We start from the raw sequence: 20,645 nt of genomic DNA on the forward strand, positions 1-20,645 counted from the left end.
TTAGAAATAGACAATATTGTAATAAGTCCCAGATGAAATCAAAGCACAAAGTACTGTGATAAAACTTCATGTAGCAACACAGGTTTGATTCTAAAAGATGCCTTGTCACTGACTGTGCACAGCTTCTAACTTACAGACAACTGCACCAAAGCAATACTGTTACAAAGAGTAACTAAAATACCTTCCAGTCAGTAAACAAACATTATGATTACACTATTGAGCCAGCAGGAGGGGGTATGTGTTAAGAAAGGTAGGGACTAAATTCTGAGTACTGACTTAATGTTAACTCAGATGTAAATATTAATCACCTAAATTTTCTGATAGTTACAAATAGACTTGGTACTTCATTATGCAAATAAATGTGACCTCTGCTTTATGTTGGTGAAATAAATTATGTAAGATGGGTATGTTTTGATTCCTTTTTGTTTCCACCAATGGTATGCAAGGCATTCAGACATCTAATGCAAAATGTTTCTTTTTCTTTCATTTGTTAGTGATCCAATAAAGGCAGTGGGCAATTCCAAAAGATTACATCATCAAAGGTAAAGGGAAATGCTGCATTACCAGACTACATTAAATTTTTTGGGGAAGTTAATCAGAATGATGAATGTTGATTTGGATGTTAAGTTTTTGTTTCTTTAACACACTGGATACTACACACTTTCACTGCATTCATTCAGGTTCAGTTGTATAGATAACACTAAAATTTCATGTATTTGAATGCAGTTAAAGCAAGTTTTGGTCTGAATTTAGATTATGCAAATTAGAGGCATCATTTGTCTCAATAGCAATGTTATGAGCATTGTTTTACAGCACTTTGATTTTAGTTTACTTTTTTAACATCAATTTTTATAGTTTAATCTGCTGAGAAAAGTTAGTTCAGTTTTATCAGTGTTCAATGTTGCTTCATTACAAGGTATATATTTATGGGATACTTTTTGTCTCTGTATTATATAATCTAAAAATTAAACTGTAACATGAAAATTCTGCTTCATTTCGCAGCATTTTAGAGAGAAAATTGGGGTGGTTCTAATAAATGGATGATCTATTTTGAACATATACACACATATACATTTTATCATTATTGTTATGGCTTCATTGTTTATCAATATTACTATATATTAGTGCTACTTGACTTTTAATAATAACTGTATATATTGGACACAATAAAAAAATTATATTTTCCTGTACTAGAACTTATGGTGAAGCTTTTTTACACCTACGTCATATGTTCCAAGACTTAAGAAATGAAATAAATTTGTGCCTAATTTGCACCCCCACGTTGCAATAAAATCGATAAACAAAATGTTTATTAGATAATAAAATGAAAGAAATTAATATTGTATTATTATCACTTATTCATCTCTTTTTTCCACCATGAGCATTAAAAAAAATGTATCCACAAACTCCATATATGTAGTGTAGATATCCATACTTTAGCACGTATCATTTACATCAGATAACACATGTTCACTGACATGAACAGAGGGAAACAAATTGTGTTTGGTTGTACTCAGAGGTTTGAATGTGTTATCTGACTGAAAACTGGATCCAACAAAATCACAAACGAGAGTGAAAAAGTGAAATGATTGATTGAAGGTATGTGCCATTCACACAAGATGCAGTGTTATGTGCAAAATAACCAAGATTGTATTATATCCAGTTCAATTATATGACAGTATCTTGCAAATAAAAATCATTATTTGTCATTTTGCCAACAGGATATTGAAGACAAAGGTTATTTTTTATTGACCTTGGAAGCCAGCTTTGGATTCTTTTAAGTGTGCTGATTTTATATATATATATATATATATATATATATATATATATATATATATATATATATATATATATATATATATACAAAGTTGACCCACATAGGGAAGCTACTTTGCTTCCATTTGACCAGTATTCACAGGAATTTTGAAAATAAATTGAAACTTTGAAACAGTTTCTAAAGTGACATAATATAGTACTTTGTGCATGGATATTGATGATCCAGGGCCACCTAGATGATTTGGAGAAAATTAAACCATTTGATGAATTTGTGAAGACCAGAAGAGGAGATGATTTCGCAGACTACATGATCTTTAACATGGAATGGAATTCCCATGTGCTTTGATCTCTTTCCTGGACAGACTGATGATAAGATGCGGGTTAAAAGTGTGAGAACAAATCTAACTTTAGCCCTTGAAGCTTCTGCTTCAAGAGACATGTTGTATCGAACGATAATTTTTCATGACATGAGAAAGCTAAAAAATATTCCAGTGTGCTTTGATCTTATTCCTGGATGGACTGTCAATAAGATGGTGGTTGAAAGTTTGAGAATTAGCATAACTGGTGCAGATCTTAAATAAAATGACTTTAGTCCATGCAGTTTCCGCTTAAGGAGACGTGTTGCCTCCAACAATAAATTTTCACTGTATGAAAAAGCTAAAACGATATTCATGCACTGAAAGAATGGATCATATGTGTGCAGGAGAAGGGTTGGGTTGATGAGATGATGCTGCAGTGAATTAAAAACAAGTACATGTACACAGTTATGAATGTTTTAAAATAAAAATTCAAGCTGGAGTGCATTTTAAAATGTGCCCACAACTTAAGACTGGAAATATTTTCCTTTAAAGTAAAAAGAACTCTTCACTAGTGTAATATAGTTCCTGTGCAAAGTTTACATGTGGCTCATTAATACAAATATGTTAATGAGGGCTGTGGTGTGACCATTGCATCCGAAGTACACAGTTTATACATGTGAGCAAAGAAAAATAAAAACATAAAACGTCACATAGTAATGATGGATTATCACATTTAATGTATGGATGTTATATGAAATTGACAATAAATAATTAATATTTATTATAAGAAACTTTAATTTTCATCAGTTTCAATTTTCAAAATTATATTGTAAATAATGAAACAATACTGGCTACTCAGCTCTACTGTAATTATACTTAGTACAAGCTGTAATGAAGATTATTCATGGGTAATTAGAGATCTGTGTCACTATTGTATATAACTCCTTTTCTTTGGAGGAGGTGAAACTGTTTGTGACGTACTTGTGTTGTTCTTAGTAATGATTGTAAAATTAACCCTATGTATAAAAGACCCTCCAAATACGTACCCTAGCTGATAAACATGTGCTAAAACTTTCAAGTTCACGGATTCTTTGAAAATGTATTTTTCTGTCTTGGAAATATGGCAAGTGCTACAGTGAAATTTGCTTATGGATTAATGATTTGATAGATAAATGATTCCTTCTGGCTGGTAAGTGCATTATTTGTCATTAAATATTGTAGGTTTATCTTTCAGATCCAGTGCTGAATGTCATTCTCATGATTGAGAGGAACAATGTTATGCTCCACTGAAATCCATGTACCAGCTACAGATTGCAGATTTACACAGAGAATGTGACCTCTACTATCTCAGAGCACAAGCAGAATTCTTCAGTCTTCAACAGCACAAATTTTCAAGAATCACCAATTAATAGTACTAAACATGTTATTTGTATTGTTAATTCATTATACAGTAATGCTGAAAGGGATGTACATTTCTGACCACACTTTCTGCTGTTCCCATGATATCATTCTTAACAAAGTTGTACTGGTTTACTCATGTTTTAATACTGATCTGTTGCAAGAGCAATTAATAAAATTCCATTTTTCATTATTGTTTACCTTTCTTGTTTAGGAAAGGCATCTGCTCCAACTGTATTTTACATGGATGTATTATTGACTAATGGTTAAGATGTTGATTATTATTTCAGCGTGGTAAAAATAGTAAGGGAAATATAAAAAGCATATTACAAATTGCTTCTGCTTGCTGATTAAACTTAAATGATGGCATCCAGATTAATTGCTACTCCATTAAAACATACATGGGACCCAGGAAGGCACTTTCAAAGTGGGATACTCACCCACATATGCAGTTTAAAATTTTCTTATCATTTTAATATGACATCTGTGAAAGCAATATATATATATATTTTCTTTTTTAACTGCCTTCTCTGGGTACTATATATGTTTAAATGGAACAGCCCTAAAAGCAAAGCTTACAAATATGGAACATATAAGCTAAATTTGAAAGAATCTTTGGGTGAGGGAGCTCCACTATTTAAATAATTAAATTATCATATGTGCATGCTTTAGATCTTTTACTTGAGCCAGTAATTGGCTTAAAGCACTAAATTTGTATATACATGTTCATAAATATATGAAACACAAACAGGCATCAAACCATGGGCAATAATTGTTGTCCAAAGAGTACTCAAATAAAATATTTTGGTGGCTTGCTGGGTAGAACATAGTTGCCTATGGGCACAAAACATTGAGTAGTGGATATGTTCCTCCTGCCTAGTAACAAAGTGAACAATAATATACAGGCATGATAGAATGTTGCCTTTGCAACAGTAAACCATTTTTGGATAAAATAAATTTCATTTATTGATTTTCTAGAAAAATGCCATCCAAATGACCAACATTTCATGGTGAAAATTTAGCCTGATGAATTTCCCAGAAAAATTGTTCTTGTGGTAACAAATATCCATTGCGTATAAAACATGTACACTGTTGTTTCATAATTTACTTACCTAGTTTAACGTGTTTTGAAATGTATATATTTTCTGTATTCAGTCCAAACATTGTCATTGAGATTTTCTAATCGTGACTGCAGGCCCTTTGCAATCGCAAATTTTACAGTTCTTTAATGTAAGAGCATAGTATAAGTGTTAAGTGTTTCGACTGAACTTTTTAAATAATGGTACAATGTACCTCTGCAAAAAAAAAAAAACGTAAGTGCAGATTAAAATTATTGAGGTACATTCCTTGTAAGTGTAAATTTTCTTTTCAGTAAGTATACAGTATTTGGCTTTAAACTGCTTTATAGACTTTAAATCTCTACAGAGTAATGCAGTGAAAGTTACATTGTTTGCAAATGAATATTTGAGGTATTAAGTTTAAAAAATGTATGCCCAACAAATGCAGAAACTGTACTCCAATTTAACCATTAGAAATATTTAGAATTGGCTATTTGTCACAGCCACCATTATATGGCTTTCCTGGACACTCTATGAAAGGCTTTTTCGTAGTCTACAAGTGCATACCATATCTACCCTTCAGGTCTACAACAGTGATTTATATGAATGACAAGTTGTACTGCGTTTATAATAATTTGCTACCATTTCATTCAGTATATGCTTTAATAATGTTTTCAAGTAGATAAGATGCTGTCCATACAGAATAGTTTAATATATGTTTTAACTAAGCTGCAGGATTGATCATAATCTATATAAACTGGAAAATTTAGCAGGCATGGCCTTACATAATAGATTACATGTACAGTACCAAACCTTTATTTCTAAGATTGCCAAATATTAGAATTTTTAGGTTTCATGTAAACTTTGGCAAAATATAAATCAATTATTAAAGCAGTAAACAGCATTGTTTGAATATTTAATGTACAAATGAAGTAAAAAAAGGAAGCATTTAGGGTACAAATAATAAAATTAATTTGAAAAGTTAAGCATTCACAAAATTTTCAAACCCACTGGCTGTCATAAATACCCACAGGAACCCCAATATGATTTTTATACCTTTGTTAGAAATTGAAAATTCTCATTGCATGAGTGCTGTTGAAAAAAAGTTTGAAAAATTCCCCAAAAGTATGACATTCTGTTGGAATTGTAATTCCTCGCCAGTTGATGAAATGGCATCATACATGCCAATCTCAGTAAATATCACAGTGACATGTGGCTAATTTGGTGATTGATTAGCCACACCTGCAGCATGAACAAAAATAAACAAAATCAACATGTGCTATGTCTTACATGTAGGACTATATAGAAATCCTTCCTTACTGCAATGAAAACTTAGTGGAAAACTTTTTGTCCTTGATTTTATTTTATAGATACGAAAACTGACCAAATATATCTTATGATAACTAAATTCTAAAATAGCAATCGTTATTTACTAAATTGTGATTTCAGATCAATGTATATATGTACAAGAACACTAATGAATGTGCACTATTGGTTTTAAGAGTAACATACAATTTCAATTTGGTATGACTCTAGGCCGATAAATCAGCCCTTCACCCGTTACGATCTTGATGTTGGGGTTAGGGGCTGATTTCATGTATTCATTGAACTCTGCAATTATCAGCAGACACTTTTGGCTGCACAAATATGTGTATATTTCACACACTTACCGGTATTTTTCGCGGCTGTTGAGCTCCCGTCGGCTGAAGAGTTCATTTTGCGATATGTACAGCATATTTCCGAATCAAATCCTACGTTTGACAACTTGTAAATCCAAGCAGAATAACACAACCCTAAAATACCGTTGACATTTAAGTTTCGTGATCACCATACTACACAGAGCAACCAATCCGATGCGACTTCCGCTCGTTCGCTCATTCGAAACACTCGGTACGCTTGGTCATGTGACTCGGTTGTTATGCTGGAAAGCGCTAAAGTATGATGGACGAAATGATTGCGGGTGTTCTTGACGAATTGGGCTATGACGTGAGATTAAAGGTGGAACAACAAGAAGCATTATTAAAATTAGTTGAGGGAAAGCATGTTATTGCTTTTTTACCCACCGGCTTCGGGAAAAGCCTGATATATACTCTTTTCCCTATCATCAAGAGAAAGGTAACGTGAATTTAGGAAATGTTGATAAAATGACATTGCTCTTTATTGAGGTAGGAGTTATTTGTATGTGAGAATAGTGATAATCGATTGGGCGAGCTGTGTTGGTGATACTAATAATATTTATTTGTGTTTTAGGCCACTAACCCAAGATACATATCCATACATCATGTGGTACAAAAAAGATGTCATAGTGCGTAACAAAAGAACATCGTAGTTATAAGAAGTAATATACATAAAAGTAATAATTATTGCATTTTACAGATATAAGTTATATAGCTATATACTGCACAGTATTCAAACAAGGGGATTTAAGTGTGACCATAAAAGCTGTGGAGCAAGATTTGTGATGATCTAAAGTATTATGTAGCAGGAGTCGTTGATAAAATTATTATGATTATTATTGACAGTATGACATTATCATTTTTTGGATTAATAGGATTAATATGAAGTTATAATAATTTCTTTTGTCCTTTTCATAGTTTTGATATTTAAATCTTGCCAGTGTTCATTGGATGGATACACTGATTTATGGAATGTTAGACAGAATCTTACTGATTATGCCATTTCTCTTGGAGACCTAATATGGGATGTTTTGATTCATATAAATTATGAATGCCTGTCTACATTATAAAACATAATTACCACACAATTCATGAAAATTCTTTATCAATCTTCATAGCAGTGTTAAATGACAGTATTCTTTTGTTTTATTCTTATTAATGAATATAATAAATTATTCAAGTATGTGTTTTTGTCTAGAAAATTTAAATAATGAAACATGCATTCAGTAAGAACACACTGACAACATATAAAGATGATCACATAACAGTTTCTGTATATTGTCATTGTGATAAGGCTATTACTGGTGCATGGAAGCCAAAAATATTAAATGTGACATTGTATAAAAAAATGATAAAGTACAATTCAGACAATATTTTTTTAAACATGCATGAAATAATAGTTTTTCTGTTCTTTTGATCTTCAGTTGACCGGTAAGCACCAAACAGTGCTGGTTATATCACCACTACGGGCCTTGATGTTAGACCAACAGGCAATAATGAAGACACACAGCATCAAAGCCCAATGCATTATAAAAGACATGCCAAAGGAATCCATTCAAGGTAATTTTCCATTGACAGTCATGCATATATAAAACAGTGTGTGTAAAAGAAAATGATTTATTAAAATTTGGCACAAAAATTTATGCAAACCAATTAATAACTTTCCACAAAGTATCTAATATACTAAGAGATTTATGGTGGTGTTGATTTCTGTTCTTGTCCTTATTACATACCAATCAAGGTAATACAAATAATTATTGAAAGAAATAAATCAACTGTTATATTTAGCATGGGATATTGTGATCATACACTAATGGTAGACTATACAAGAAACCTTAAGTTATTTTGGTGCAAGAAGTAGTTTCTTCATTCAGATCTGTATTTATCTTAAACATAACTGGTTTTATATTTTTGTTATTCTTTTACAAAGACAAGATGTTCTATTACACAATAATAAAGTAAAAACTGTTAATGTAGGAAAAGGATAGTAATCAAATTTCACATTTCTACAGATATCAAAGATGGAAATGTAGATGTTATTCTGGCCAGTCCAGAGGCTATCATGAAGAAGGAATGGTTACAGATTGTACATCAAGAACCTTTGTGGTCACAGCTATGTCTCCTTGCTTTTGATGAGGCTCACTGCATTTCACAATGGTGATTATTATATTCTTTATACTAAAATTTATTGTACAACATAATAGAATACTGTGTAACATCTGGCACAGAGTCTGTCTTTCGTTTATAGGAGTTAAATACAATATTAACATCTGTTCTATGATTTTTATGACCATTCACTTTCACTTATATTTTAAGTATTTTGTTTGTCTGTTTATTACTATTTCAAGAAATATGTAAATTATTGTACAAACCTGTCTCTAGCTGTATTTGCCTGAAATAAACCCCAACACCACAATAGAATTCTGGAAGATTTTGTGAAACTGCAGGGTTCCATCCGAGTTCTTATATCTACCATTGCCTTTGGTATAGGAATTCAGGTTGAGGATATAGATGTTGTAGTACATTGGGGGGTTGAAAATTCAGTTCTCTCCTACTGGCAAGAAGTTGGAAGATGTTCTAGGGATGGGCGTAAAGGACTTGGATTATGTTACATATTTCCTAGGTCTCTTAGCCGCTGTTCAGATGAATATATGAAGAAGCTTTGTAACACATCTGACTGTCTGAGACGTTGTGTGCTGGAACAATTCCTTCTCTCCAACATGGACCAATCATCTTTACCATCGTCCAGAATGTGTACTCAAGAGGATTGTGACTGGTGTGAATGTAAAGCCTGTATGTGTCGTGTTAACTGTATGTACAGATGTGGATGTGCGGGAAAACCTGTGAATGTCATTGATCAGTTGTAGAGTTCTGGTTGAAATACATATTAACAGATTGGAATGTGCACTATGTGTAATTCAGTGAAACATTACAGTATTCAAGGCTCTCTAACCTAATTTAGAACAAATTACTACATAAGATTGGTTTAAAGTTATCTGCTGATATATATATATATATATATATATATATATATATATAGTAATGCAGGAAACAAATACTAACAATGAGTCATACAAAAATTGCATGTACCGGTACTCATGTACAGTAACATGTATATATTATATTACCATTACCATTTTAAGTGGATTTTGATGTAACTCATTGATGTTTCAGCACATACTGGGCTATACAACACTGAAACTACCAGAAGATGAAAAATGCATAGAAATTTGATTGGCATATCATCACATTCAAGGCTTACTACATGAACTGGTGACTAACAAGTGGACTGCACATAATTCATTGACACATCATTCTGTTGGAAACAAGCTGACATTTAAGAAAAAGCTGTTTAGAAGTACATGTTTAAAAAATGCCTAGCCATGTGCTCCACTTTCCATTCCAGACTTCCTAGACATTATTTAATTGACACGTCAACATATCATGGCTGTAAAATCCCATATATTACAGTGGATTTGGACTGTATTAAATTCAATAACACATCAGCACATTCTATGCTAAAGAACCTAATGTAAACTATATATTACATGTACTTGTAAATAACAAATATATATTTGGTTTACAGTCAGTCACAGATACATCAATACATTCTATGTGATATACCATGGTGTAAACCAACAAGTCTGGTATGTCTTCTCTGCAAAAGCCATCCATAACTCACATGTTGTAACACTGGGTATTAGTAGATTAAGAAGAGTATGAATTTATATACTTAATGTTGCAAATAAAGTTGTCTCAATCAACTATAATCTCCAGTCTTTTGCTCATTTTCTTTAGATGCTTCTGAATCCTTTTCTTAAACTCTTCCATTTGATTAAATTTTGAAAGAGAATGAATATCAGGGAATGCTGAGTGACATCTTCCTGAGATTAACTCACAGCATTTGTTGTCTAAGAGGATTTTCACAAGGTCCTCAATATCTGCACTCCTCCTCACAACACCTTTTGTTCGCTTGAAATTGCCACGGTTAAGTATCTTGTGATCAAAAACATACTGAAGTGTTTTCTTTATCCCCACCATTTGGCTGTGTCTAGCTATGGTGTCATCAGTCAGATTTCCACTGGCGGTCTTGACAGCCTCCTTGTATTCCCTGTTGAAAAATTCCATTTGTAAGTCCATTTCAATATTGTGTCCCTCTTTCCCTGCAGTATTGACTGTTCTGTTCCATCGAAGTTGGTGTGCCAGACGAGAGGACACTCCACCATTTAGTGCACTTAAAAGATTATAGCCACATACAAAGTACTTGGGGTAGTGCTGATCAAAGAACTCTATCATATCATGCCTCCAGTGGCTGATCATTCTATCTCCATCTCCTTCCCTGATAGCATCATGACGGGCCATTTCTCCTAGACCTCTCCATAAAAGAGCCTTGGAGTATTCAAATACGTGATCCTGCTTTGACTTGTAGTCTTTGTTACATTTTTTTGACATGACCTCACACTGTCCAGAGCAAAACCACTCACCAGCTGGGACATCATTGTCACTTAACCCCAAACATGTGAGATGAAACCATCTTCCTTTAGGACAACTGTAATTATCACAACATATAAACTCTTCAGTATCACTCTCTAACTGGCACAGGCCACAATAGCTGGAATCAGCATTACAGTCTTGTAGCTCTGGAGGATGGAATCCTAAGGTTGCCACTTTATTTGCAATAGACTGAAAATAGCACCATAATTTTTCAATGTCTTTGGGAATATGGTCTTTGTCTATCATTGATCTTGAACTGGCTATGACATATGCCTCTGTAGCAAAGCGTAGTAAATCGGTGGCATAATTGAAGCAGGAGCTGGTTTTGCTGTTGACATTGTGGTGCCTGTATCTGTTTCTAATATAATATAACGTGCCCACATCACGTGCACTTTGGGGTCTATACAACAGCTTGAATGTATCCTGCAAAAGAAAGGTTTTGGGTCTGTACTACTTATATATTGTAAATATTTGTTGGGTATGATAATGTGTCAGTAAGATTGGTACATCTGGAGATTTTGTTTATAATGACTTGGAAATAGGATCAGATATATATGCATATGCAAATAAATGTTGAACAAATGTCGTTCCAGTATGTTTTGTGAGGCCTTGGCAGGGAGTTTTACTAGATGAATTGACAAGTCAGAATCAGCATGCACCCTCTGCAAATATTGTCTAATTAATTTACAAAACAACATCCCAATATAAAATTTTTGTGTTATACTTTTACTTGATACTAAATAATACTTTTATTTCAAATATATGAATGTGGATTAGTTTTTAAATGCTTTCTTACAATATTAGATTTAATAACGGTGTTTAGAACATTCTAGTTTACACATCTCGAGAATGAAAAAAGTTCCATTCAGAATGTAAATAATGCTATAGATAAGCAGTCCTCAACATTATTAGTTAATTGTAAATGAGGCCACATGAATCCATGGGCACATAATATAATTTTGCATAGGGAGTTTATATCTATAATTTATTTCATTTCAATTAAGTCTTGATCCTTTATTATAACAAGGAATATTGTACTACTTCTGATCAAAAGATATTCAAATACTAGAAAAAGCATATCAACAATTAAAATTTGTGGAAACTGAATTTTAAATAGCAATCACATATATTGTTTGCTTCCTATTCCTACCTCTAATAGTATGCCACGTTTGTGCCACTCCTGTATTGCTGGAACAAGCCCTTGTAATCGGTCCCACTTGGATCCCCCATTGATTCTTGCAATTTGTGCATCATTTGCCCTTTCACAACTGAGGGCATCCCCATAAAGAATACAGAATATTGGGTCCGAGTCCAATCTTCCTGGGACATATTGTTGATATTCTACCATGATATCAACCATATCTGCAATTTTGGTCTCATCCTTTGCCAAAACACCTAGGGGAATCTGTAAAAAAAAATGGTGAAATTTTATTATTGTGTAAATAAACATTCAAATATAGTCAAAACAAAATGGTTCTCTGTGCCAAAAATGGTTGATTCAGACTAGTTTGTATTTAATTAAGTACAATCAAATGCAAATAATAATTCAGACTGGTTTGTATAATATACAATCAATTACAAACATTAAGTGACTATTAAATTAATATCCTCAAATAAACTATCTAAAACTTTGATCTTCTTCTAAGACATCAAGCCTATCACATTACTGGAAAAGGGCCTCTTCTCTTCCTCAGTAGCAAAGGACACCAACCAATGTAAAAGATAAAAAGTATTCATTTTGGGAACTGCATAACTAACTGCGAGATGATTTTTGCTTTGATCAGCTCTAATGTAAATAATATATGTTCTTAATTTGTCACAAAGTGGCAAAATTCAGTACATATATATATATACATATATACATACATACATATATATATATATATATACATATATATATATATATATATATATATATATATATACTTACAACTTTGCTCTTCTGTCCAAGTTCTTTTGAATATTTATGGGGGATGTGGGCCTGCACTCTATCCTGGAGGCATTTGAATGGTTCTTCCTGCACCAGTATTCTTTGCACTAATATAATGAATTCATATCTGTAAAACAAAAATTGTTTTTATGAAAATAAAGTGCAATACAGAAGTTCAATGGTATCTGTACCTATGAACTCTTAAGTATTAATTAACATAACATACTAAATTCAAGATAGATAACAGTTTTTCTCTTTTCAGGTCAATTTTTCTAATTACAAGAAACTGACACTAATATAATTACAAGAAACTGACACTAATATTAGTTTGAAATTCTTTGCAAATATTATTGTGCATAACTATATTAGGAATGAAAGCAATAATAACCTTTACAGGTTTATTTGCACGGGGGGGGGGGTAATATCATGCATGTACTTTCCTCCCACAGAAAATTATATGTAAGTATGAATGCATTTGTAATTATCTCTACATTTAATCAGCTAATGAACCTGTTATGACTCTATGGTCTTAAGCAAAGTAACAGAGAACAGGTAATCCAAACAGTTGAGTAAAATTCAATTAATAATTAATTACCTGGAATACAAAGTGAAACTTAAATTAGAACTTTAAGTCCAAAAGTATAGAAAGTTTGGAATGAATTTGAGTATTGGATGTGCTGTTGTGCCTATAGCTTTGAGTGAGCAGATTTATGTATCCCAATGATATGATACAGAATGTTAATTGTTTTTAAATAAATGATTCCTCTAAAATTATACACGGCAAAATATTATTTTAGTGCTGAACTTTAAACAGGAATGATAAAATCTTGTTTACTTTAAAGTTATTTACAGACTGTGACTTGACTATAATGCAACAATATACCCCGCATGTCATTGAACAGGTTGCTTCCTTGCTCTAGATAATTCATAATCATTAGTAACTAAATGTTGATCACATGACCTAAACATTGATGAAGGGCTTGAATTACCGTCCATCTACACCAATCTCCTTGCACCATGTGACCATTATAAGTCAAGTGCAACATTATTCGCTGATGAAGGCAGTGAGATATTGCTGAAAATTTTGAAATCTTAAGGTAATTATGATCTGAATATGGGAACTTACTAATGACCCTGGGTCTATATCACTTACAATGGAATTTATATAAGTTTTAGCTTGACAAAAATCAGGTAATCCATGGTTTCTGCAAAGGGAACAAGTAATGTCCTGAACTTGAAATTAAACATGTTGCTTATTATTGATCAATAAGTTATTATGTAATCTAAAATCGGGGACAAAATGTTACGTATCTAATATGTTGTTTACAAATGATTATTACATTCTACGATAATGGACAATAGTTAAATGCACAATATCAATATACATAACAAACCTCAAAAGCTGGTAGTCTGCATGATCGGGGTAGAATGACTCAACTGGGATATGCATGATGTCCATGGGTGATGGGGGGTAATCAGAAAGACCCATGCAAGGTACTCTGTCAATTGCTGCATAAGCCTGAACCATACTGAGCATCTGATTTCCATGTTCCCGTGTACTGTAGCGGGCACGAGTCTTCTGGTTTACATTATCAAATACCAAAGTGTACCCCATGGGAACCATTGTTATCTCATCGTCATCTGTATCTGAGAAACCATCTGAAATCATTGTTTGGTTATTAGCTTACGCTTGTTTAAACTGATGAAATTAATTTTTGTTCCATGTTTCATTTAGTGTATCATGTCAAAGAACTTAAAACAAAATACATCCGATACTGGTTATTAGAGCCATTTTTGAAGTTGGATATAATAGTCATGGATTCCTTTAAATTTATATATTCAATCTCAGCACCATTACTTACTGAATTTTACTCAGTATTTATTTTATGCTGATGAGCAATAAAATAAAATGTGATTTGACATGACTCTGTATCTTACTTTTGTGCTTTTATGATTAGATGTCCAATCTGATAATGAAACATGTCAATTATATCCCATGGAAAAAATATTAATATTAATTACCATGATATTGAATTGTTTTCTATTGAAAATGTTAATTAATATTCATTGCAAAATGACAATATTTCATACTCTGTGTGTGCGTGTGTGTGTTTGAAGTTTAAAAAATGGAATATTTCTACAACTGAGTAAATGGATCTGATAGCCAAATGGTAAGAAAGGATTTGATTCATGGCCCATACATATTATACTACCTACTCACAATGTATGGTATCCTCCATTAAATCTGTACTGCTGACCTGGTCATCATTTGACTCAGACAAGGAATCCTGCTCTAATGTATAATACATGTCAGTGCTTCCTGTCTCATCCAACATCCTCACACCGACCTCCTCACTGACTAATAAAGTAGAAGCAATACCAGAATAAACTTACTTAAAATTTGGAAAAAGAATATAAAAATGAATGAGAAGACAAATTCAATTGAGAAATCATACTAACCAAAAAAAACATATTTTCTCATGGGTTTACCACAACTGACAGTGTTAATGTATTTCTTATACAATACCGAAGAGTGGTAATTTCAAATGAATCTATCATTTGCATATACGGAACTAAATTTGTATTCATAAATCCATTCATAGTACAAATTTGGTCTTATGCAGAACACTGAAAGTAACAAAAACAATTGAATAATAGAAATAATTTAACTACACGCATTACAAAATAATGAATGCTTAACAATTGTGGTAACTTCACACAGATTTAATTCTCCTTGATAAATACTACCTATGTGGTGGAAGTGGATGATATTATCAATTCAGTTATGTAATGCAAATTTATGTTCCCAATTAATAATGATACCTACAAGGCTCATCATTGTCAAAGAGGCATCTCCTGGCTTGTGGTGCTCTGTCTGTCAGGAGTGACTTCTGCTGCAGGAGGTCATCTGCATACTGCCGACGGATCATGTCAATGCATCTCCTGACTGCATGTATGCTCAGGCATAGTCCCAGATGGTTCAGTCTAGCAAAGGCCTGTGAAATATAAAAAGGTTATTAATGCATGGTTATATATTTAACATTTAACTTTATGTCTTTATTCTTGTGATCGTTTGCATTTCTTGTTAGAATATACCAAAGTCAATTAAAGAATAAGTTTATTACAATATCTATTTATTAAATCTTGACTGATAGATATACAAGATCTAATGAAATTAGACAACTGCTTCAGTGTGAGGAATATTTCCTACTGTTTTTGGATCAGACATTAATTGTTTTTTTAATGGTGACTGAGATTCACTTTTAAAAATTATTGCCCTGAAAATGTATCCTTTCACAAATCTGTTGGCATGATATTAATATTGTTAAAAACAGGAGCTCAAGGGATTCAAGCGATAATCTCAGGTTGACCTGCTCTACCTCCTGAAAAATAGATGGTTTAATCCTTAGCAATTATAACTTACTTCTCTTGAACAACCAGCAAGCCACATCTCCACCCCAACCATCTGTTGCAAAAGCTTCATGTGACCAGGATTCCTCATGAAGACTATCTGGCCTATGATAGCTCCTATGTTTGGAGCAAGCCAATGAATTCCACGGGCAAAGCTTTTTTCTGTCCTGCTTTTACTTCCTGCTGCTTTCAGCAATGACAACAGCACAGGGCATTTCTCTTCACTTTCAGCAAGGACTTTCTGCCAGTTGAAGCTGCTTATCTGTAAGTAAGGGTCACCACTTGCTCGCCATACTGACTTAAAGGCAGGGTGGCATACTGCTTTCATCTCCTTCTTAATTATGTCCCCCACTACCTTCAGAAGGGCCATCTTAAATGTCTTACTTTTCTGCAGGAGAAGATGAAGTGCAGTCACATGTCTGCTTTTCTTAATGAGGCTGGCTGCATAGGATATATGCTTCATCTTCTTATTTATAGTAACCTTTACATTTGTCTGGAAGTTAAAAAAGGAGAATTTTTACTTGTGAAATATTTATTTGAAAATTAGTAATTCCTATCAAGTACAGTAAGTTGTTGTGTGAGATTAAAATTTTATATGTTAATAACAGCATGTAGTTAAACAAATTGTTCTAAGTGATAGTCCACATAAATACATTTGAATATGTGCAGTCTAAAAGACTGTAGAATGTCTAGCAAGATTATATCATAACAGTTAATAAAGCCAAACAAATATATTAGTGCCTAGTACCATTTTCATGTTGAAGATGTGTGAGGCCACCTAGCATCAGTAGTTCTGGATAGTAGCAAGCAATATTATGTCTAAAAATCTAATTCAAGCTTGATTAACCTAAGCCAGGAGGTTATGTTTTAATATATTCTGAATAAATGTCTTCAATATAAATTTTCACTGATTTATTAGGTGCATATATCATCAACATCAGATCCCAGGGTAAAAGGTATACAATAGAAAGAACAGGTTCGGTGTGATAATAAAAGTTAAATTTGTGTAGTTATTTGGAAGGAAAAACAATGGCAGTTTTAATCCAACCTAAACTTCATGTATTAAAGAAATATAATTTCCAAATGGGAAATGTAGTAAAATCAAAAGATGTGGAAATTTAATAAATATTACCATTATCACAAATCTCAGTTTATTCTTATCTCTCTCTCTCTTAACTTTCAATATCTCATAATTCTCATTACAATATAACTGTGCTTCAAGAACTCAATGACACTTATAATTATTCTGGTTACCTTGATTGGGGTGCTGGTAACAATTTTTCTTCTTTTGCTCTTCTGGGGGGTGGAAGGGGCTGTAGCTAGTACCTTCTGTCCAACATATCTGTCCCTCTTAGAGGATGACTTCAGGTCCTGGATAGCCTCACTCCATATTCTCTTGCCAGCAGAAATCTGTTTTGTTTCAACAAAATGCACAGTATAATGATACTTGTATTGTAAAGGTTTAAGTAATTACAGAAGTCTAATGTAACTGATGTATATATTAGACAATGCTCACATTAATTTGAGAGGTTGAACTGCACTGATGTTATTATCACTTATGATAATGCATTTAGTACATGTTGACATGAATAAGCATATTATGTTGTTAGCAATATATTGCATATTGTTATTTATGTTAATGAGAGACTACCTGTCCAAACGCATCAAAATTTATTGGCATCCATCACAGATAACAATTATCAGTTAAAGAACTAAATGAAAATATCTCATTTGAATTATAGTATTAATTAAATAAACTGTATGACATATTTTTATTATTTACAAATAGTTAATTCAAGATATTATAGTTCAAGTCTGTTATCTTTATTTATTGATCTAAATAATAATTATTAAAATATCACAAATGTGTTGATAGTTTTTATAGGAATTGGGCAGTTCTTAAAACCATACAAAACTTTAATCAGCATTTTATCTTTCTTTCTTTTCAAGCATCAATTGATACCTTTCACTACTGTCTATTTTTCTAAAAAAATATATGTATCTGAAATTTACTGTCAAAGGTTACAAATAACATTGAGAGAGAGAGAGAGAGAGAGAGAGAGATGTTTATGATATGGAATCTGCATAGGCATTATGATTTAGGGTCAACATTGTTTAATGAGATTTTCCTAATGTTGGGTGTCATACTGATTATTAAGTGAATATTTAATTATTTAATTATTAATTTCACTACTATAGAATAAATAAAGAAAAAGTGGCAACACTTTTTGTAAACAAGTGCTGTAACTTTTTTATATTCTTGTTTTGAATCTCTAAAATTGGATTTAAATGCACCATTATTGGGACCCTTATAACTTGGAAGTTTGTCATTTCACCTTGCTAATCACAGTAGAACAAGCATAACATATATATGCACTTCTGTCTGGAGTAAATGTTAGCCCCAAATGATCATGTAGCACATCTTGAGCTGTTTCTGTCTGTCTCTTCAGTTTTCCATGTAAATTAACTTTGTTGGATCGATTTGCGCCCAGGTGAACACCACAAAGCGAGCATGTATTTTCCGCCATTGTCTAATTTTTTGCATTCATTTCGTTCTAATCACGCGTTAACTTAACTGTACGAGAATGGTACTACAAAGGATGTTTCTTACCTGTCTTGTTCGGAGTCTGCTTGAATCACGTGATAGTCACATTCACGTTGCTACAGCCGAGTCACATGACCAAGCGTACCGAGTGTTTCGAATGAGCGAACGAGCGGAAGTCGCATCGGATTGGTTGCTCTGTGTAGTATGGTGATCACGAAACTTAAATGTCAACGGTATTTTAGGGTTGTGTTATTCTGCTTGGATTTACAAGTTGTCAAACGTAGGATTTGATTCGGAAATATGCTGTACATATCGCAAAATGAACTCTTCAGCCGACGGGAGCTCAACAGCCGCGAAAAATACCGGTAAGTGTGTGAAATATACACATATTTGTGCAGCCAAAAGTGTCTGCTGATAATTGCAGAGTTCAATGAATACATGAAATCAGCCCCTAACCCCAACATCAAGATCGTAACGGGTGAAGGGCTGATTTATCGGCCTAGTATGACTCATGATTATGCTATTTCATGCAAAACTATTAGGGGGAGTGTGGTGAAAAGGCACAGAAAGTCTTCAGAAGTACCTGGAACATAGAAAAAGCGAATTTATCCTTGAAGCTGAATGTTCATAACACATTTGTATATAACCATATGTAAAAAATATGCAACTTTCAGCATGAAGTAACATGAGGGCAAGAATTTTCAAAAAGTGACCAAAGACCAATATTAAAAATAGTGGACGGTGCATGTGTTTGAATGCTTCCTGTGAATTTATTGAAAAGATATCATAAAGATGGGTTCATTTTTTAAATCTGCACTCAATTTCTGCAGAAAATATTCCGTTTTTATATATTCTATAATTATGAAAAAATCATCCCCTGTTGCTACCTTAACACCCCCCTCGCAGAGGGGGGTGTTAAGTGACACTCGTGCCCTCATTTGTAGTGCGGTCAATGTTTGTGGACCCGTTGTGCACGAGTTATCGAGGGAGAGGTGTATATATATATATAATGTGTGTGTGTTCTCTTATTTTAATCATGTCCTTTATTTCCCAGTATGCATATTTGCATTTAACATTGGATTTAAGCAATACTTTATTTTCAAGTAGAAAATTTTCTGAGTTATTTTGGTCATATGATTCTAAATAAGAATAGAAACTACAATATATCAAATTTTAACTGAGTAACCAGATTATATTATTGTAAATGCAAGTTAGTAAAAATGCTTAAGCAACTACCCTTAATCAATTTGTTAAAGTTTTCTGTATTGTTTTATATATATTTTCTAAAAAGTACAGGGCAAAGTCGTTTTCACTTTCCAAACAGAAGGAGGTGAAGTTTACATTTTTTTAGGCGACTTACTCGCCCACATCACGTGCTAGCATGACCCCTGATGTCTACATACATCTTAAGTGTATGATGTCTTGTGTATTCAGCATTTTAATTGCAGTCATTCTCCTGGAGATCTATACGATTAATTCTTAAGCGTGTTTGGGATCCTTGTGCTTACACACTGATATTGGTCTCAGCATAGAAAGTTTATGGCTTCATTTTCATTGGTCAGTAATTACTTATTGCCCCATGATTGCAGGTGATGAATCCTAGTTAGTTAATAACAACAGTATATAAATAGGTCAGTGTTCATTACCTTTGTCTCTCGCAGCTTTGTAAAAGACATGTAGTTATACATTATGTTTCACTTTCAATCAAGTTAAATGTGAGCATGGTAATATTGCTAAATCTCTATGATCAATTTTGTTGCACCAAACAACACTAGCAAAGTTGTTATTTTGTGAGTTTTTTGTTTTGGATTCCTTTTTGGGAACTAAATTTGAATAGATGATTTCTGTATCTAACAACTTGATTTATACTGACTGAACCAGCACCAATAAACCTTGAACATACATTGTGTTCCTTTTTTTTATCTCCACCCTTGTATAGATGATTAAATAATAAATGAAAACATCTACTGAATACCCATAGCATGCACCACTTGATAGTAACTAAAATTAACCCTGCACAAAACATCTCCACTTTATTTTAGTCTTTATTGCAAGTAA

At 32.9% G+C, this 20,645-nt stretch overlaps 1 protein-coding gene across 2 annotated transcripts; it reads right to left on the reverse strand.

Annotated features, from left to right (window-relative positions):
• Positions 1-9,963: 9,963 nt before the first annotated feature.
• Positions 9,964-19,100, reverse strand: LOC149786956 (uncharacterized). Of its 2 annotated transcripts, XM_089977508.1 has the most exons (9): positions 18,654-19,100; positions 17,297-17,452; positions 16,056-16,535; positions 15,459-15,627; positions 14,853-14,990; positions 14,026-14,290; positions 12,632-12,758; positions 11,852-12,106; positions 9,964-11,124 (listed from the first exon to the last, which is right to left on the reverse strand). In XM_089977508.1, the coding sequence occupies exons 3-9, from the start codon at positions 16,503-16,505 to the stop codon at positions 9,964-9,966; spliced, it is 2,565 nt and encodes an 854-aa protein (XP_089833634.1). In that variant the 5' UTR covers positions 16,506-16,535; positions 17,297-17,452; positions 18,654-19,100. The 2 variants fall into 2 exon arrangements, with proteins under 2 accessions (XP_089833634.1, XP_089833633.1); XM_089977507.1 differs by having other exon boundaries at positions 17,297-19,100.
• Between the last annotated feature and the right edge of the window lie 1,545 nt (positions 19,101-20,645).

The sequence above is a fragment of the Sinohyriopsis cumingii genome, chromosome 12 (genome assembly GCF_028554795.1).
Source record: "Sinohyriopsis cumingii isolate HCF-2022 chromosome 12, ASM2855479v2, whole genome shotgun sequence".
In the NCBI taxonomy this organism is placed as follows: Eukaryota; Metazoa; Mollusca; class Bivalvia; order Unionida; family Unionidae; genus Sinohyriopsis; species Sinohyriopsis cumingii.

Bases quoted from the DNA above. Each gene is read 5' to 3' on its own strand.
- LOC149786956 (XM_089977508.1), bottom strand. From the start codon at position 16,505: ATGAAGCATATATCCTATGCAGCCAGCCTCATTAAGAAAAGCAGACAT. The intron at 12,759-14,025 runs GTTTGTTATGTA...TTTGTTTTACAG, and splicing joins GCAGACTACCAGCTTTTGAG to ATATGAATTCATTATATTAG. The intron at 11,125-11,851 runs GTAGGAATAGGA...TTTCTTTTGCAG, and splicing joins AACGTGGCATACTATTAGAG to GATACATTCAAGCTGTTGTA.